This window comes from Oncorhynchus gorbuscha, linkage group LG06 (assembly GCF_021184085.1).
Source record: "Oncorhynchus gorbuscha isolate QuinsamMale2020 ecotype Even-year linkage group LG06, OgorEven_v1.0, whole genome shotgun sequence".
In the NCBI taxonomy this organism is placed as follows: domain Eukaryota; kingdom Metazoa; phylum Chordata; class Actinopteri; order Salmoniformes; family Salmonidae; genus Oncorhynchus; species Oncorhynchus gorbuscha.
In genome coordinates, this window is record NC_060178.1 from 17,682,497 (window position 1) to 17,703,732 (window position 21,236).

The following is a 21,236-nucleotide window of genomic DNA, read 5'->3' on the forward strand; positions in this document are numbered from 1 at the left end:
AAATGACAAAACATGACACTCAGAGCAAAATGACCCACCTAGTGCTCTGCTCTCTGTCACTCAGTGCTCTGCTCTCTGAGCAAAACGGACTAGAAAACCCACAAAGTAGGGTACACTTTTGGTTATTCTACTAAAGGCCTGCACATACTGTACAATTTTAGCCGCCTTATGCCACGATTTTGCAGTTTCAGGAAAAATGGCCACATTGTCGGAAACGATTGTCGGATGTCTTGGTTCATTCAGTGTGACAGGGTCTAGGTCTGCCGATAAAGTACCACTACATGCGGTTGTATGCTCTGACAAAGGCTCTGATAAAGTTCTGGTAGTGTCAGACATTTGGAGCCTTTATCGTGTAACGTGGCTGGTGTTATGAGCCGATCCTGTTGACTGACCAATAGGAACAATATGATTATTGTGAATAGTCAGATTAATATAATAGTTGGCATGTCAAACATATGGTCCAATCCGGCCTGTGGGTGGTTTGAGTAAAATAAAATAAAAATTGATGTTGAGGAAATACAGGTATAACAAATTTTCAGTGCGGCCCCATGGACCTTGTTGAAGACCAAATGGACCCGCAGGGGCAAAATGAGTTCAACACCACTGCTCATACTTTGCAAGAAGAACGATTTACCTAATACTCTTGTTTACATGACACATCTGAAATGAGGTTACCTGATGGGAATTTGATAAATGCACAAAATTGCCAATCAAAATAACCATTCCACCACGGCGATTATGTTATTTTTGGGAAGCCTATTTGATTCTAAATTCAGACATATAAAGATTGTACGTGAAAACTATTTCTAAGATGCATACTGTCAGCTTTTCCAAACTGACATAATTTGTACATAAGCATAGAAGGAGGCTTGTGCTGCTGGTGCTAGCACAGATCAAATACACATCTGCACCTCTGCAGTTTGACTATGTTGGCTGATGTACGGTGCCTTCAGAAAGTATTCACACCCCGTTACTTCACTCCTCATTTTGTTGTGTTACAGCTTGAATTTAAAATCGATTACATTTAGGTTTTGTTTCATTGATCAACACACAATACCCCACAATGTCATAGTGGAATTTTGTTTGTAAAAAAATATATATATTCATATGACCCGTGATGAGTGACACACATATGAAGACACTAGCTAGCCTCACAAAACAATTGCAGACTTTAATGACAAAACTGAAGCAAAGCATACAATCTGGCCAGGATGATATCAAGATTTGAATTTGGTAAAAGCGCACAGGGTGTCATGCAATAATTGTAAATGACTGAATCAGATGTACGGTGTCGGAAGGCCTTTAAGATAGACTCAGCTAAATGACGGTGCTGCCACAAGCAAAAACGCGGATATTGAGTTGAGCGAGATGCAAAGACTGAGCTCTCACACAGTATCTGCGCATGTGCACAGGTTCCCTTCACGCACCAAAACAGCAGAGCAGTTGAGCCTCACGCTCTTAGTTATTGCGGAAATTGACCCACTATGCTGTTTAATTTCTGCATCTATGTCTTATTGCTGAGTCTACCTTTAAAATACAATTACAGTATGGAATAAACTTTTGCAGTTGAGGGTGATTCGCTCAATATTATTATATTTTCATGTGTATTTACATTTTAATGTGCAATGTCCCAGGGACATCATACATGTACAGAGCCTCCTATGACCAATATAAAAACAAAAGACCCTCCCACATATGAACGGTCTCCATTGTCTTCCGTCAGATGGCGTCATTCTAACGCGACACGTCATCAGTGCAGACGGCGGTTGCGCTTTCAGACGCGAGACAATGGTTTAGAAATTATGTGATGGATCTGTCCCTAAATTTAATTCAATTTATTGGAACAAGCGCGCGCTTGAAAGGAGCACACATTTCCCTCCTATCACAGGGCTTTACTGCACCTGACCCCACCCATCTCAGATACCGCAGCTTGCGCGCCGAGGAGCAGTCTGGGAGAAATATACAAGCATCTGGATTTGATTTAATTCATACGCGCTGTTGTGCAGTACTGTAGCCTGCAAACAATCATATACATTGCTTATATATTTGTTGTGTGTTTGCAAACGAGGGATTTAATTAAGTTATAAATGCGTAGTGCTGCTGATGCTGAATATCTGAAAGCATTTGACAAAAAGGATCTCATCTGCACGCGGATGTTGACCAAAGAAGACATTGGAGTGTTCCGGAGGCAACACAACACCGACGAGAACGAAGGATGTCTAGACTAGTTATATTCTTTTGAATGGACATTTTTGGGAATACCTGCATGTTTGGATAGCTCATTGTCAGGTGACATAGATATACAGGGGTTCTTCTTTATCTGTTGTTTTAATAAAAGTGAAGCAGCGATGGATGAAGGTGCAGAGTCCGATGATGCTGTCATTATTGTGGAGAACGAAGCAGAGAGCATGCCAGTTCAGGAGAACACGAACGCCTGCAACGAGCGGACAGGCACCTTGAATTTTCTGGACACTTGTCCCGTGTGTCATTTAAACTTTCACAGTCGAGAACCAAAACTTCTGCCATGTCTCCACTCTTTTTGTAAGAAGTGTTTGCCGTCGGCTTCCAGGAATTTGGCCATGCCAGACACTAACAGCTCGATGAAACCACGTGAGCTGCTCATGTTTACAAACTATAGATACGCGAGACAGTGCATCCCAATGACTGTATAAGGGGAGGTGTATCCGGGTGTGTAAAATTGCAGTCTGTGCAAGACAGGATGCTATCGTGTGATTTGCAATTGTCTGTGATGTATTTAAAACAATGAAACTGTATTGGAAGTCATTGCATCTACCAAGAGGAATTTAATGCACAGATTACAATTTCAGACATGTGTTTAGTGGGGTTTGAGGGAGGGAGTCTTATCTCATGTTCTTGTGCATTCTTGGAGATATTTAACCATTTCAGTTGTGTGTGCAACTTCATTCAATATGTATGCATGTTGTGTTTGTCTGCCCATCTTCCCATTTACAGTGAATGTGATTCGCTGTCCGGTGTGCAGACAGGAGTGTATGGAGGTGGACGTGATGGAGAACTTCTTTGTGAGGGACTCAGTGGAGGCTTCCAGCAGCACCGTGGAGAGGACTGTTCAGGTGGGTGGAAATACTGGTCAATGTAGTTTACTGCTGGATTGTACATATGGATAACCCAAGCAAAGCTTGTTCAGCAGCCTGGATCTCTGTTATTTACCAAGCCATTTCACCAAGATGCCGGGTGTTTTTCAGCTTAGTAGCCCATGAGCATTATACAGATGTAAAGCTGAAGCTTGGCATTATCTCCAACATCAATGTCATTACCACAGACACGCAGTTTAGTCTTTGGCAGATTTCAGGCTCTAAATTCTAACGTTTACTTTCTAACTGATATTCTCTCTCCTGAGGCATAATAAGTTCAAATTCACATTTGACTTAACTTTTGTGGAAAGTAATACGACTGACTGGTCCCTCTACCTGTCTGCCAGTAGCTATGTATGTGTCTGACTGGTCTGTATACCTGTTTCTCTGTTGATGTTTGTCTGACGGGACTCTCTTCCCTGTCCATAGCTATGTATGTGTCTGACTGGACTCTCTTCCCTGTCCATAGCTATGTATGTGTCTGACTGGACTCTCTTCCCTGTCCATAGCTATGTATGAGTCTGACTGGACTCTCTTCCCTGTCCATAGCTATGTATGTGTCTGACTGGACTCTCTTCCCTGTCCATAGCTATGTATGTGTCTGACTGGACTCTCTTCCCTGTCCATAGCTATGTATGTGTCTGACTGGACTCTCTTCCCTCTCCATAGCTATGTATGTGTCTGACTGGACTCTCTTCCTTGTCCATAGCTATGTGTGTGTCTGACTGGACTCTCTTCCCTGTCCATAGCTATGTATGTGTCTGACTGGACTCTCTTCCCTGTCCATAGCTATGTATGTGTCTGACTGGACTCTCTTCCCTGTCCATAGCTATGTGTGTGTCTGACTGGACTCTCTTCCCTGTCCATAGCTATGTATGTGTCTGACTGGACTCTCTTCCCTGTCCATAGCTATGTATGTGTCTGACTGGACTCTCTTCCCTGTCCATAGCTATGTATGTGTCTGACTGGACTCTCTTCCCTGTCCATAGCTATGTATGTGTCTGACTGGACTCTCTTCCCTGTCCATAGCTATGTGTGTGTCTGACTGGACTCTCTTCCCTGTCCATAGCTATGTGTGTGTCTGACTGGACTCTCTTCCCTGTCCATAGCTATGTGTGTGTCTGACTGGACTCTCTTCCCTGTCCATAGCTATGTGTGTGTCTGACTGGACTCTCTTCCCTGTCCATAGCTATGTATGTGTCTGACTGGACTCTCTTCCCTGTCCATAGCTATGTATGTGTCTGACTGGACTCTCTTCCCTGTCCATAGCTATGTATGTGTCTGACTGGACTCTCTTCCCTGTCCATAGCTATGTATGAGTCTGACTGGACTCTCTTCCCTGTCCATAGCTATGTATGTGTCTGACTGGACTCTCTTCCCTGTCCATAGCTATGTATGTGTCTGACTGGACTCTCTTCCCTGTCCATAGCTATGTATGAGTCTGACTGGACTCTCTTCCCTGTCCATAGCTATGTATGTGTCTGACTGGACTCTCTTCCCTGTCCATAGCTATGTATGTGTCTGACTGGACTCTCTTCCTTGTCCATAGCTATGTATGTGTCTGACTGGACTCTCTTCCCTGTCCATAGCTATGTATGAGTCTGACTGGACTCTCTTCCCTGTCCATAGCTATGTATGTGTCTGACTGGACTCTCTTCCCTGTCCATAGCTATGTATGTGTCTGACTGGACTCTCTTCCCTGTCCATAGCTATGTATGTGTCTGACTGGACTCTCTTCCCTGTCCATAGCTATGTATGTGTCTGACTGGACTCTCTTCCCTGTCCATAGCTATGTATGAGTTGTGAGGACAACACAGAGACTACAGGTTTCTGTGTGGACTGTGTGGAGTTCATGTGTGCCACCTGCGTGGAGGCCCACCAGAGGGTCAAGTTCACCAAAGACCACACCATCAGACAGAAGGGGGATGTATCTCAAGGTGCAGTACAGCTTCCAGTCTGACTGAGGCAGCAACGATTGTCAAGGAAATACCTACAGTACAACAAGCAGAAGCTCTATTTACATTATATTCTTGTTGATTCAGTGAAAATAATGCTCACATCCTCCTACACAGTACAGAAAGCCTGAGAGAAAATGCAAACCTGTACTGTAGCTGATAGATTGGAATTGGTTACAGTAAGATTAACTTCTGGCTTTTAAATGCTTTCCTATTGGTTTTCCAGAGTATGTGGGTGTTTCCACTCATAGGCCAGTGTTCTGTGAAGTCCACAAGCAGGAGCCCCTGAAGCTGTTCTGTGAAACCTGTGATCTACCAACCTGTCGTGACTGTCAGCTACTCAAGCACAAGGACCACAAGTACTGAATACTGATGTGCCACTATTGATTTAAAAAAATATATATCTAAAAGAGAAATCTGTTATTTAAATAAATATTGATTTATATATTCATTAATTAATTTATAGTGACTAAAGCTGTCCTTTATTTGAGTGGATTTGAATGATTTTGTAACAATTAAATAACTAACTATGATATGTTACTTAGTTACCAGTTTCTGGAGGATGCCTATAAGAATCACAAACATTACATGGAGGATATGAATCGTCAACTGCTGGAAAAAAAGAAGATCATTGAAGATGTGTCCAACTCCATAAACAATGGGTAAACAATGCATCTGCTTTAGCATCTAGGAATCTCTATGCTTGCTGTATACATGTACACGATGTATAGTGAAATGTGAATGCTGTGTCCTTCCATCGTGCATCCAAACACGTTTTCTGTTTAGTAAGATGAATTTGTTCATGTCTGGTGTCTTTCGTGTTTGTCAGACTCCTTCAGGTTGATGAGAACCGCATATCAGTTCACAATGAAATCAAGAAGTCCATCTGTAGTCTGATACTAGAGATCAACAGAAAGGGAAAGATTCTTGTCAATCAGCTTGAGGTACAGTATGATCACAATCACATCTCTAACATTAGGATGATTCTGTTTATTCTCACGTTTCCATAGCTATTCCGACTCTAGGATTTGTCAGGTTTCTTTGTATTCATTATGAGTGCAGAGAGCAGGAGGAAATGGCAAGGCCTACAAATGTTTTGATTGTCATGTGCCCTAGTCATGACAGGAGCTTACCCTGAAGGCAGTGTTACAATGCCACATATTCTGGGAAAAGGCTATACGGATACTCCTGACCTGCAAAACAATATTTAATTCCAGAATTGTTTAAAATTAGGTTAGGGTTTGGTTAAAGTAGGGGTCAGTTTTAGATTTTGGTTAGTAGTTTTAGAGGTCAGGAGTGTCCTTATAGCCTTTCTCCAGATTCTGACTTCTCCATCTATTTCCTATCCCCCGAAGGGCCTGACAAAGGATCATGAGAGCGGTCTAAAGAAGCAGAAGGAGGATATTGGCTATCTGTCCAGACACCTGGATCACGTGATCAACTTCACAAAATGGGCGACAGCTAGGAACGGCGGCACAGCTCTCCTGTACTGCAAGCGTTTGGTAAGACCTCCCTCCCAGACTCGCCCTCGGTCCACTGACTCCCAGGCATCCCCTATCCCTAAAGACAGACAGGAGCCCATGGTGTAAAGCATAGATGAAATGCAGAACATATGCCTTGTGTTTTCTCAGTTTCTCCAAATTATTAATAACATCCCTTCTGCTGCAGATTCTGTTTCAGATCGGAAACCTCCTGCGGGCTAAATGCAATACCTCGTTTGTACCGCAGAGCACTGTGCGTTTCCAGTGTCGGTCAGGCTTCTGGTCTTCAAATGTCGATCTGGGTAAGAGAGAAAGCACAATGAGAGTGGCTACACTGAAATCTTACAATTCTATTTAATTTAAAAATTTAAATTGGAGTGTTTTATGTTGGGGGAGAAAATGATCTGTTGGACAAGGAGTAGTAGTAGTTATTATTGTAGTGGTTTTAAATTAGCAGTTGCAGTTTGCACTAATTGAGGTTGTAGTATTGTAATAATCTTAGTTGTACTGGATGTGTTTGGTATGGTGCAGTTTGTTTCTGAAATCAAAGATCTGTACCAGGTCAGTGTATTACCTCTTCCGTTATGCTGAAGTCGTCTCTCTTCCTGTTCCCTCAGGCTCATTAGTGGTAGAGAATGTCCCAGGCCCCCAGCTGGGCAGCTTCCAGGGCATCCCTCATCAACTCCCCCATCCTGGGCAGGGCCCCTCAGGCTCCCCCAACAGCCTGCCCCCAGGCCTCTCCCAGCCCCGCCTGGCCCCCCACAACCACAACACCCTGGCTCAGCTCCAGATGCAGGTGGAGAAACTAGCCCAACAGCCTCACTGGCAGCCCCAGACCCCACCCTGGGCCTGGTACCAGAGCATGCGGCTCCAGAGACCCCCTCCAGGGCCCCTCCAGGGTGGCTCTCCCTCCCAGAGTCTCCCCCCCATGCCCCAGCAGGGCCGGAGGTTCATTGCCCCCCCTGCAATCCATCTCAGTCCCACCAGCACCCTGCCAAGTCCTGGATATCCTCCCCAGGTGGGAAAGAGTGTGCACGCTCGTGTGTGTGTGTCAGTTTGATTGACAGGGATTCTTAACAGGCGCAGACAGTGGATGACGTCTTCCCAAATGGAGCAGACAGCCTTCACATCCTGGCCAATTTATGTCTTGACTTGTCAAGATCATTTTGAGTCATAAGGTACCATAAAAAAATGAAAACATGTATAGAAAAAGAGTCTAAATCTCAGTGCAGCTGCTCACGTGTGATACAGAACAGACCCAAAGCCTCCAGAGATGATGATAGATCTGTCTGGTCTACAGTGTTTAGTCTGAGGCTGTTTTACACGAGCTCTAAAATACAGGCACATCAAGAGGACAATCCACTGGCCTGTAGATTTCAGACAAGAGTTGCGTCATGGCTGATGTGAACAAGCTGTTGAGGTGGAGCCTGGAAGCACTGTTCTTTTTAACAGCCACGTTATAGATCATTAATACGCTAGGCCTTGTGTTCAGTTTGACTTTATAATGTGTCATCACTGTTTTGAATGATATACAGTGTCAGGAGGGAATGGTTGGTCAGGGCAATGTCTAGTCTCATTACTTCATGAGTACATTTCTGACAAAACAGTGTATAACATCTTTAGTTATATAACCCCTTATCATATTGTCTGTGGAACTCAAAATTCAAGTTTCTATGCATTTTTCCCCCGATGTGAAAACTGTTCGCCATTGACTGTTGAACCTGCATGCTTGGATCTAGACCAAACAAAGAAGGCTGTTTCAAAACAAAGTGCTTAAGTAAAGCATTCTGGAACATTTACAAGTGGCTTGTTTGTGTTCTGTCTTCTGTTTTGCTCTGTGTTGTGAAAGCCAGGGGCTCCTATCCTAGACATAACCTATCACAGGCTACTTTCCCAGACAAAACCAATTACAGACTGACGATACAGCATTTAATATGTCTGTCACTACCATTGACTCATAAGAATAGATATGACATTGATTGTTGATGGCATAGCTCTGTCTGACTCTTGTCTCCAACTGACTGTCTGTCTCTCTCACTCACAGGCTGTCCAATCACTGAGAGGCCTGGTGAGCAGCCCCAGCAGCTATGCACTCAAACACATGGACTTATTCAACCCAATGCCTCACTTCTCCCACAATGCACCACTGTCTAGCAACGGCAGCCTCAGTTCTCCTCACTTGCGACAGCAACAGGTACATACAGCTGCGCTCAAATAAACAGGCACCCTTGCACTTCACAATGGAGTGTAATGGAGCAGAATGTTATGTTTTCTCTCTTCAAAACGGAGTTGAATGGCTATTTTCTACCCTGTAGGCACCTGCCACTTACCACAGGTGATATAAATTCCACAATAAAGGACAATCACCTGCCTCCAACCAATCCATTTGAATTCTGAATAATTTAGTCCAGGCAATACAATACAAACATTGAATTGAAAAATCTAAATGCCAGTTTAGATACTTTTTGGGGGGCCCTGTGCAGGTGAAATTCAAAAATATACATGTGAAGTACACTAAACATTTTCTAAACGTCAACTTATTTGAGATGAAATAGTGAATCGTGCAAGGGTGGCAGTATCCTTCATCACAACTGTAGCTCTATTTCACATCCACATATCACTCTGTAGCATGATGTTGTTAATAATCCGATTGTTAGCAGCTTAATTGATGTTGTGAAACCTTTTAGATGGAGTCTGCATATCACAACAAGCACCCTGGAGGCCCTGTCCAGATAATAAGACCCAACTTCCCTCAGACCCTTCCAGCTTCCCTCCCATATAGAACTGGTATGTATTGGTGTTGTGTACTACTCTTCTAAAACTACACAACAAAATATAAGAAAACAAATCCAATGCTTCGTGTATATATGACCAGGGAGAGAAGTTCAGGATTTTGGACACTGTCCAGCCAGGCTAGTAGACGTCAATGTTTACTAGCCCGGGTTCAAAATCTGTTCTATGGCATATTTGAAAATACAAAACATCAGTCAGCAGGCTAGATTGGTACATTTTCTACTAGCCCGGTCTGAAAAGTACTAGTCACGGTCAAGCAGGCTAGATTAATTTCCATCCCCGTAATATGTATGAGGAATACAATTTATCTTCCTTTAGCACAAGGACACCATCATGCAGGACTAACTGCTATATCCTGTGAAGAGAAACCAGGGTAAGATAATGATTTCACATTCTTCGTGAATTCTATACAGGCATGACATTTTGATGTATAAAAATAAATCTTTATATTTCTCTTTCTCTCACCTTCCTTCTGATTGGCTGATTGAAGGACTGTTTCCTGGAAACCTCTGGAGACACAGCAGAAGGCGCATGGAGCTGGGGGATCAGCTGCCAAGAGGAGACGAAGGGCATCGCCTGGACCCATCATCATCATCAAAGACGAGCCAGAGGACGACATCAGCTGTGTAAGAGGACGGATGGACTGGAAATAGACAAATGTTCATAACTGATCATTACAATGTTATAATAATGATTACATGTACATCCTATTGCATGTTACTTAAAATGGTATGGGTGATTTATTTGTCTTTGAGCCACTGTATTTATAGATGGTAACAGCACAGTAATGATATACTGTGATGTCGTAATAGTGTTCAATACCAGGATTGCTGTTGGGTGGTCCCTGAGAGGTCACTGATCTGTTTTTGAGTGTTCTGTTAAGTAAGTGTGTTTGTGTGTGTTTCAGGTACAGGGTAACCTGAGAGCCAACCTCCCAGACAGTAGCACGGGGGTCCAGGCCCAAACCTGTCGGCAAGATGGAGGGGAACCACAAGTCCAGATTTCTCGTCAGAGCACAGAGGAAGAGGCCCAGGCCCCACCACAGCCTCCAGGGCCTTCAGGGGACCTGAGTCAAGCCCCACAGCAGAGCCACTCTCTGGGGGTAGAGCAGCAGCTAGGCAGTCAGGGCCCAGCTCCAGAAGAGGACCCTAATGAGGATTGGTGTGCTGTGTGTCAGAATGGAGGAGAGATGCTGCTGTGTTGTGACAAGTGTCCCAAAGTGTTCCACCTCTCTTGCCACATCCCCACCCTCTTCAGATTACCCAGGTACTATAGGCCCTAGGAGAGAGGTGGACAATCTTACCCTTGGTGGGCCTGAGTGGGTGCAGGCTTTTTCTCCATCCATGCAGAAACACACATGATTGTAAATACTATGGTAAATAGAATCAGGTGTGTTTCTGCTTGGTTGGAGCAAAAGCCTGCACTCACATCGGCCCTCACCGGGTCAGATTGCCTACTGTATCTAATGCACTGCCCTAAAATGGGATTAAATGAAATGGATCGGTTATCTGAAATTGATGCTATCATGTTGTTATTAAACTAAAGTTTCTATTGGTTTGCTGTTGTTTTTATTTCAGTGGGGAGTGGTTCTGCTCATTCTGCCGTGACCTGTCAGTGCCTGAGGTGGTGTATGACTGTGACATCAGCAGATTAGAGCCCAGAACAGTGAAGGAGGAACCAGACTCTGAGGGAGGATTCTGCCCTGTGGACAAACGGGTCAGTATTGTACTGTACTGTACTTGAAAAAGACAATAACTTCTCAGGCCTACCTGAGGTGTTTAAGGTGTTACTTTTATCTTATTACAATACATAATCTCTGGGGTTGATATATAATGTAAGATATGTGTGTGTTGTATTTCTGAGCTCAGTCTGACTGCAGATATGTGAGTGGAGAGGAATGCCCGACTGTCCACCTGCTGAAGATGTCCCACTGATCCACTTTGTGAGCTCAGTGCTGACTTCCACCTTGGTGAGTGGAGAGCCCAATCCCAGATCCCCCTTGGTGAGTGGAGAGGAATGCCCGATCCCAGGCTAGATCCACCTTGGTGAGTGGAGAGGAATGCCCAATCCCAGGCTAGATCCCCCTTGGTGAGTGGAGAGACTAATGCCCAATCCCAGGCTAGATCCCCCTTGGTGAGTGGAGAGACTAACGCTCAATCGCAAAAACTCCTTTACGTCCATGTGGTGATAAACAGAATTTAATAGGTACAGATGAGGATCTTAATTTGATCACACGTTTGTTGCTAATAATTTCCCTGCACCGCATGAAATGCAGACGAGCTTTGATTTACATAAATTCACTGAAAACCCACACTTACATCTGGTTATATTTACATTATTGCACTTTTCATGTAGTCTACTTATGGCCAGCTAATTACCTAACCACCTATCTATCAAGCAACATTATGGACTAAACTTTTAAATTGTGTTGCTGCAGGATTATTTTGCTGCGACAATTTAGGTCAAATTAAGATCCAACATCTGTAAAAACAATATGGTATTGGTATTGTAATATCTCCACCTTGCTCTTTGGCCGCTTATACCGATAAAAGTCTCTCAGTGCATAGGCCCCCTCACGGGAATGTTTGTACAAAAACTGTGAGAAGCTCGTTTCTGGTGACTTTTTAAATAGGCACTCTACACCAAAATAATTTATGTTGACACCATCTGAAATAGAATTTTCCCTTTTTTAAAGCATTAAAACCTGTTGCTCAACTAATGCAGCATAGTGGCTTTAAGTAAATCGGCCGAGTCACAGTCTTTCCCATCTGCATTTACCTCATTGAAAACCCGAAAAGGCATTGAATGCCTCAAATGCTACAAATATATATTGTCACTGTGATCTTAAAAGCGTATCTGGGTAGAAATATGACATTTTTTGTAATCATATTTTTGTGGCGCTGCTAAATTAATATAGGAGAAACATTGACATAGGCTTACCATTACTGTACCAAATTATGTCTATGGATCAATATAGAGAGGTTATGAGGGGTCTGTTTTTGGATTGAAATGGCTCTTTGGTTTATCATCCACTGTATAGCCATGATGAGGGACATTGAGAGAAACACTTTTTGTTGTTTTGTATATTGTGATAGCCTCTGTCTTTTGCTGTAGATATTGCCAGAGAACCAGGAGACCCAAAAGACGCCGATGGTTCTGTCCATTGTGAAGAGCAAGCTGGAATCCAGGCAGAGCCCCTGCTACCAGACACCTTCTGAGTTTGTATCAGACATCCGACTCATCTTCAGGAACTGTGCAGCATTCAATGAGGTAGACTAGACAGCACTAACGTTTTCCAGAAGAGTCCTTTTATCTTAGTTTACACAGATGTGTTAATTAAGCTCTTAATGTGTGTGGATGGACAGTTTTTACAATGTTTGTCATTTACATGTTAGTTTTAGCAGATGCTCTTATCCAGAATTAGTTACAGTCAGTGCATTCAACTAAGGTAGGTAAAACAACCACATACATCTGTGGTCTCCTTCCTCCCATGCCAGGCTGACACTGAGGTTGCCACTGCAGGGAGAAACCTGGAGAGGTTCTTTGAGGAGCAGTTGAAGTTCCTCTACCCTGAACGGATTTTTCCAAAGGTCAAGTCTGAGGTCATCAGTTCTGTGACCCCTCCCGTCTCTCCTGCCCCTCCCACAAACCCTGATGAGGAGAGCTCCCAGCATGCAAAGCATCAGCGCAGGTGCTCTGAGACCCAGGACTTGTCTACTCCTGCTCAGCTAAGCTCACCAAAGGGAGAGGAAGAGGCCGTATAAGCGTGCACATCGTCATCTCATCAACGTTAATCAGTCAATAACACTGCCAGTACTAGCCTATACTAGTAATTCATCTGATTCTCTTGAGAAAGTCTGATTTTCTAAATGTGCCAAAATAATGTTCTGTGATCGAATCATTTTGGGGAATAGGAACTGTTACAAGGTTAATAAAGTGAAAACACGTCAAATGTATCAAACCAGCCTGATAAAAGACTATTTCAGTTGTTATTGCAAGACTGTATGAAGTGTTAGTTTCATGAACATGTCAGCTGTGCGAGGTCTAGTTGTTCAGGCCTACGGTAGCCTCTAGTTTACAGTGTGATGGCTGGTAGCATGACACGAGGCCTACTTTATTCATCGCAACAATAGAACTTCATCTTTGTTCCCTCGTTGTTTTTGTCATTGAGCCATTCAATGTGTCATGTATTTATATTTTACATTGTTGTAGTGTTTTTTTATGCAGTGTATGTAAGTATTTACAATGATCATTAACTTAAAGCAGGCAAGTAAATCTTCAACAAAATACAGTCCCAAATAACCTCATTTGCTATGTTTTCTCATGACTTCATACCATTCCTACTTATGAAAACCAAAATATTGTATTCATAAAAAATACTTCTTGCATGCAAGTTTACTTGCAGCTGTTTACAGGGTAAAATAAACAATGTCCATTATCTTACTTTATGATTGCTGTTTGGCGTCTGTGTGGTATTACATTTACATTTAAGTCATTTAGCAGACGCTCTTATCCAGAGCGACTTACAAATTGGTGCATTCACCTTATGACATCCAGTGGAACAGTCACTTTACAATAGTGCATCTAAATCTTAAAGGGGGGGTGAGAGGGAACACTTATCCTATCCTAGGTATTCCTTAAAGAGGTGGGGTTTCAGGTGTCTCCGGAAGGTGGGGATTGACTCCGCTGTCCTGGCGTCGTGAGGGAGTTTGTTCCACCATTGGGGTGCCAGAGCAGCGAACAGTTTTGACTGGGCTGAGCGGGAGCTGTACTTCCTCAGTGGTAGGGAGGCGAGCAGGCCAGAGGTGGATGAACGCAGTGCCCTTGTTTGGGTGTAGGGCCTGATCAGAGCCTGGAGGTACTGAGGTGCCGTTCCCCTCACAGCTCCGTAGGCAAGCACCATGGTCTTGTAGCGGATGCGAGCTTCAACTGGAAGCCAGTGGAGAGAACGGAGGAGCGGGGTGACGTGAGAGAACTTGGGAAGGTTGAACACCAGACGGGCTGTGGCGTTCTGGATGAGTTGAAGGGGTTTAATGGCACAGGCAGGGAGCCCAGCCAACAGCGAGTTGCAGTAATCCAGACGGGAGATGACAAGTGCCTGGATTAGGACCTGCGCCGCTTCCTGTGTGAGGCAGGGTCGTACTCTGCGGATGTTGTAGAGCATGAACCTACAGGAACGGGCCACCACCTTGATGTTGGTTGAGAACGACAGGGTGTTGTCCAGGATCACACCAAGGTTCTTAGCGCTCTGGGAGGAGGACACAATGGAGTTGTCAACCGTGATGGCGAGATCATGGAACGGGCAGTCCTTCCCCGGGAGGAAGAGCAGCTCCGTCTTGCCGAGGTTCAGCTTGAGGTGGTGATCCGTCATCCACACTGATATGTCTGCCAGACATGCAGAGATGCGATTCGCCACCTGGTCATCAGAAGGGGGAAAGGAGAAGATTAGTTGTGTGTCGTCTGCATAGCAATGATAGGAGAGACCATGTGAGGTTATGACAGAGCCAAGTGACTTGGTGTATAGCGAGAATAGGAGAGGGCCTAGAACAGAGCCCTGGGGGACACCAGTGGTGAGAGCGCGTGGTGAGGAGACAGATTCTCGCCACGCCACCTGGTAGGAGCGACCTGTCAGGTAGGACGCAATCCAAGCGTGGGCCGCGCCGGAGATGCCCAACTCGGAGAGGGTGGAGAGGAGGATCTGATGGTTCACAGTATCGAAGGCAGCCGATAGATCTAGAAGGATGAGAGCAGAGGAGAGAGAGTTAGCTTTAGCAGTGCGGAGCGCCTCCATGATACAGAGGAGAGCAGTCTCAGTTGAATGACTAGTCTTGAAACCTGACTGATTTGGATCAAGAAGGTCATTCAGAGAGAGATTAGCGGGAGAGCTGGCCAAGGACGGCACGTTCAAGAGTTTTGGAGAGAAAAGAAAGAAGGGATACTGGTCTGTAATTGTTGACATCGGAGGGATCGAGTGTAGGTTTTTTCAGAAGGGGTGCAACTCTCGCTCTCTTGAAGACGGAAGGGACGTAGCCAGCGGTCAGGGATGAGTTGATGAGCGAGGTGAGGTAAGGGAGAAGGTCTCCGGAAATGGTCTGGAGAAGAGGGGAGGGGATAGGGTCAAGCGGGCAGGTTGTTGGGCGGCCGGCCGTCACAAGACGCGAGATTTCATCTGGAGAGAGAGGGGAGAAAGAGGTCAGAGCACAGGGTAGGGCAGTGTGAGCAGAACCAGCGGTGTCGTTTGACTTAGCAAACGAGGATCGGATGTCGTCGACCTTCTTTTCAAAATGGTTGACGAAGTCGTCTGCAGAGAGGGATTTACAGTATTTACAGTAAGACATGTTTTATAGGGTGAGGAAATGTAATCTATTGGTGATGAATATGTCTATCACAGTTGGAATAGTTAAATAATAGCTAATCCTCTTTAAGTTTACTGTATTAATTCATCATGACATGGGGCCCCAAAGGGCAGGTCCAGATAACCAACAGTACAGTACATGTTAGTAGCCTGATGCTGGGTGACATGGAGAGTGTAAGACAAGTCTGGTTGTGGTTCAAAAGGACTTCAGTGCCCTCTAGAAGATTAGCACCATTTAAAAGTGACCTCAGCCACTCTAATTTCCTCTACCTAAGAGATCTGAGTTTGTCCTGAGCTGCTGTTTCTCGTTAAAGGGTGAAAGGGAGAGGGGAGGGGAAAGTGGTGTGTGTGTGTGACCTCGTCTCTTGGCCCTCCCACCCCTACTGGAGGGCAGCTCCCACTCAGCCCAGTCAAAGCTTCCAATGGTGGAACAAGCTCCCCCATAATGTCAGGACAGTGGAGTCCCTGCTCATCTTCTGAAAACGTATGAAACCCTACCTGTTTGAATAGTATCTAAAAGAAATCCCACTGTCTGGGTTTGAGTCTGGTCCTCATCACAAGGCATCCTCTTGGGCCTTTTATGGCCACATCTTTACACGGGTCCTGTGATCCTACCCCACCACCCCACACACATGAACCCAGAGAGGAGATAAGGAGATATACCAGCAGTATAAGTGTTACCTTCTGGTTGATATCTAAAGATGGATTGAGTTTGTGCTCCACTTTCCTGAGTGATGTGAATGCAGTGTTGTGGAAACGTGATACTCTTATTGTGTAACAGTGCACCATAAACTTGCCTCTATATTTTGCCACTGCTGTCTAAGATACTTGTTTAGAACTAATTGTTCTACAAGACGACAGTACCCCCCACCCATCCCCCAAAAGTTGCCAGGATGCACCTAGTTGACACTTCCAACTCTCCTCATTTCTGCAAAGGTGCAGATAATTTCGATAGTAACTAGCCTTAGCAGCACAGGGAGGCCCATCCAGAAGAGTGCTAGTATTAGCCATGCATGGCCACTCGAGATGTTTCTAGAGGTGCTGTGTGATGTGGTGTGTGTGAGGGGGAGGGGGGACACACATGGCTCTGATTAGATGATTGTTTACTCTTGGCTCTCTCACCATGCATACCCAACGCCAGATGACTGATTGAATTTGCAGAAAGACTTAGTTTGGTATAAAAGGTTTATAATGCCATCTATCAATTATTTACCTCCTTGCAAATTTTGGCACATGGCAGGGGGTGTGTGTGTATGTTCTCGCGCACGCACGCACGCGCGTGTGAGTAGCTTTCAAAGGGATTGTGCCCTCTAACAGTTTGAGAAACCTAATGAGTGGTTATGCTGTCCACAGGCATTATGTGGAAAATAAAATAATTAGTAATTCAGAAAATGTGTGGTGAACACACTTATAAAAAGCCTCTTGCCGCAATTACATGTTATGATTTTTAGCGTGTAAACTAATCAACGTATCATTTAACGCATTTCCCCCCTTATAAGCTAATTGGCAATCCAGGCATTGAGGTAACCACATTTACGCAACACTTGGCTGTTATAGAACAGTAGGCAGTTTAGATCGAGAGGAAATGGTCCATATACAGCATCTCTTCCACTTGGTGAAAAAGAAACCCCACGTCTGTGACAGTCTGAGGATGAAAAAACATACGCTTCAATGAAATCAATCATTTTCACGAGGAACAATTTTGTCAACCTCCAATATCAAGTATGTCTGCGGAGGAGGATGGTCGTAAATGTTGCAAAATATGGAATATGCATTAGATCAAAAAGTATACAAAAAATAAACCTACAAATTCTAAAGATTTTATGTATTGCAGTCTGGAAATGGCCACAACATATACTTTTTTAGATAAGCAGAGAATCACTAAGGAGTGGAGTCCAGGTCTTAAGTAATCAGTGTGATCATTCTGCCACAGACAGACGTCTGAATGAAAGTTAATCAATGTCGCCATTACGTGTCGTATTATTCAGTCAGAAGAAGAAAATTATATTTAGGGCTACTTTAAATCTGTCAGTAGGCCTAGATAATGGAAGTCATTAAAACGACTTGAATTCAATGTAATTGTGTCATATAAGAACCTGATATTTAATAAGAGGAAGTATAAAATGTAATGTCTAAATTAATACACTCCATTTAGGGTTTCTGAACTTTTGATTTAAAAAAGTTTTACTCGTCACTTGCGGTGGCCCCCGCCCGCCCCTCTGAGCGAGATAATTAGACGCTCGTTCTGAGACAGTCACGCTGCGATTCATTCAGCCACATCACCCACACGCATACTCCTGCCCAGCGTATGCTCACAGTCTGTCTACCTTTCGCTTGAAAATCTGCGTGTCCGTGAGAAACGGTGCTGTTGTTTCACACCTAAGGCAGAATATTACAGATCTGACTGTTGTACACTTTCTTTAGTTTAGCAAGAATCTCTCCTCCTTCCAATGGGTCCCGGTATAGTTATACTTTTCTCTCTGTTTGGAGTTCTCGACGGACAAGGTAAGTTACCTTTCTGCTTCAGGATAGTAGCCTACTGATGTAATTCTAACCATGAGAATCAATCCATGCCCATGCGTGATGTACCGCATACTGTATAGACGCAAAGGAGGCTGATGAAGGGAGAACGGCCAATAATAATGGATGGAATGGAGTATAATGGATGGAATGGAATGTTTTTGATACCATCCACTCCATTCCAGCCATTATTATAAACTGTCCTCCCCTCAGCAGCCTCCACTGGTATAGACATACAGCAGACAAAATACTCCTGTAAGTACACATAGGCATGGTAGATATTTCAATTTGACCAGTTTACTGCACTATCACTGTGTGGGCAGAGATTAGGTCGGGTACCACTAGAGATAACCAACCAATACGTTTTTCATGTCATTTTATGAACACTATGTCAGTTATATTACAGTACAAACATGTAGCCTATTGTGTCACATGCTGTTCAGTGTGTGTCATTTGATTTTGATTTGTGAGTGTGTGTGCCATGTGTGTTTGTGTGTATCTTGCCAGTAAAACATCTGCCCATGTTTACTAGCTTAAAGGATGGTTTCAACATTCTCAACTTGTCCTAAGGTGATTTGACAGTGATGAAATGCATTGTGCGTAGTTTTTAATATGGACTAATTTCGTTGGTAGAGATTGGTCAGACTAATGCCAGGACTGATATTTGTAATCAGTGAGCGGTCATTATGCTATTTACATTGATAAGAGGGACTTAGAGGAGCAATTAGGGTTAAGTGCCTTGCTCAAGGGCACATTGACAGATTTTGCTGGCTCAGGGATTCAAACCAGCAACTTTCCGGTATCTGGCTCAATGCTCTTTACCAGACTACCTGCCGATTACAATATTACAGATGGAAATTATTGCCCAACAGCTTTAATGTTTCAAATACACAGTACAGAGATGTGTTCAAGAGGTTTGATGCTCAGACAGCCAGACGCAGGCCAGGTTTCTCCTTACACTATGATGGTGTGTCAAATGAGTCTGGAGGCACTTAAGCAGTACCCCATTGAGCGTTTGCTGGTCAGGGGGGAGGAGCCCTGATTTAGACCTTTAAGGGCCCCTCCAGGGGTCACAGAAGCTTGGGACAACCCATATACCCCAGATTAGGGTCCACTGGACACACATGGGGCCACTTTCACAGCCTGCCGGGCTCCTTTTTATTTTATTTGACCTTTACTTTACTAGGCAAGTCAGTTAAGAACAAGTTCTTATTTTCAATGACGGCGTAGGAACAGATTTGTACCTTGTCAGCTCGGGGATTCGAACTTGCAACCTTTCGAATCCCCGAATAACCTTACGGTTACTAGTCCAACGCTCTAACCACTAGGCTACCCTGCCGCCCTGACAGTGGTGTGCCTAGGAAAGAAGTTGACATCACCCCATCTCCATTGAATCCAATGTCAATAGGCATGTCACACGGGGGCTATACCCTCCCCCAACACCTATCAGCACCCCTAGCTCCTCTTCTCAGATTCCATGCTCCACGGGAGAGAATCATGGTATGGTGTCAGAGTGGACTGACTGAAGATCTGAAGATGGCTCCATACGACCAGGTTATGGAACATCCATGTACATTAATCACTCATTCAGACATTTTTGTATCAGCTCAACCATCATAGACTGAACCATCAGCCAAATACGTATTAGGTTGAGTGAAATGTGTCAATGACAGACTTTTGTGACATGTTCTCAGCACTTATAAGGTCATTTGTGTAACTTCGATGCCATTAGGTAAACTGACTTAATTGTGTTAGTTAAAGGACGTGGCCAATGGAAGTGGACTGTTCTGCTGCAATGTCTGGCTTTGTCTGATGGGCCATTGTTGTGGGCTGAGGGACTGGGGCACCACTGCAGTGTTTACATGAGGAGTCTAGTCTAGTCTCTCTCTCTCTCTCTCTCTCTCTCTCTCTCTCTCTCTCTCTCTCTCTCTCTCTCGTTCTCTCTCTCTCTCTCTCTCTCTGCTCTCTCTCTCTTTCTCTCTCTCGTGCTCTCTCTCTCTCTCTCTCTCTCTCTCTCCCTCTCTCTCTCTCTCTCTCGTGCTCTCTCTCTCTCTCTCTCTCTCTCTCTCTCTCTCTCTCTCCCTCTCTCCCTCTCTCTCTCTCTCTCCCTCTCTCTCTCTCTCTCTCTCTCTCTCTCTCTCTCTCTCTCTCTCTCTCTCTCTCTCTCTCTCTCTCTCTCTCTCTCTCTCTCTCTCTCTCTCTCTGCCCAGACCCAGACAGGAGGCATGACAGCCCTCACCACCAGCACCACATTCCAAGATGGAAATCAGCTTTTTTTGTAGACAGACAATGCATCATACGGACAGGCAGGCGGGTAGACTGCTAGATCTCCTCTGCAACCGCTGGGTTTGCCTCGTTTGATACAATAGTAGAGGGTAGATTTAAGACGCTCTGCTCATTCAATTAGTTGGGCAAGGGGGCAGGCTGTGGACTATGGTGGTTATGGAATGGTCCTGTCATGCACTGTGGGTTAGGATTAGTTATCAGTATAGAGTGGAGGGAGAATACACCAGAACTGCAGGACGTGAGAGTCATGTGACCATCAGATGAAACTGAGATTATATGATATTCTCATGCTATGCCTCCTCTGAGCTGGGTTGGGAGCCTCATGGAGCTTTGTGGGAGCTGGTGAGATGCATTCTGGGGGTTTGTCTGCTCTTTCTAAAGACATAGTGAGGGTTCCAGGGTGTTTTGGCAAGGAGACGTCAGTTAATGCCAGTGGTAATGGTCAAGAAATAGAAGAAAGGCCAGACTGGCCAAAATTGGCCTGTGGGGCAGCTGAGCAGGGAGAATTATTCACCACAGGAGGTTTTGACCATTCCTACTATTCCCCGCTCTTCCAGCTAATGTATTGTCTTCACTTTTACATGTGTAACTAAGTTCTCCCTCCAAGCAACACTTTTGTCACTCTCCAAGAGCATCCTGGTGTTGGTTTCAGCCCTCAGATGAAAGCTGAGATAGACTTTACCACTGTTGAAGAGAGTGGCACTAGTCTAGTCAGAGGTCCATGTGAAGTATT

General features: G+C 44.5%; 2 protein-coding genes across 2 annotated transcripts in view; both read left to right on the forward strand.

The window, feature by feature from the left end:
- Positions 1-1,762: 1,762 nt before the first annotated feature.
- Positions 1,763-13,784, forward strand: LOC124037402 (transcription intermediary factor 1-alpha-like). Its single transcript, XM_046352101.1, has 18 exons — positions 1,763-2,610; positions 2,974-3,092; positions 4,903-5,050; positions 5,295-5,427; positions 5,614-5,730; positions 5,898-6,012; positions 6,424-6,570; positions 6,737-6,851; positions 7,167-7,567; positions 8,594-8,743; positions 9,237-9,336; positions 9,661-9,715; positions 9,833-9,968; positions 10,250-10,608; positions 10,920-11,058; positions 11,398-11,430; positions 12,457-12,612; positions 12,840-13,784. The coding sequence occupies exons 1-18, from the start codon at positions 2,349-2,351 to the stop codon at positions 13,104-13,106; spliced, it is 2,952 nt and encodes a 983-aa protein (XP_046208057.1). The 5' UTR covers positions 1,763-2,348; the 3' UTR covers positions 13,107-13,784.
- Positions 13,785-17,941: 4,157 nt separating this feature from the next.
- LOC124037639 (fibulin-1-like) overlaps positions 17,942-21,236 on the forward strand; it is a 48,395-nt gene continuing 45,100 nt past the window's right edge. The window contains 1 exon segment of the mRNA XM_046352559.1: positions 17,942-18,202. Within this exon segment, the coding sequence (XP_046208515.1) occupies positions 18,148-18,202 (55 nt within the window). The 5' untranslated portion in view covers positions 17,942-18,147.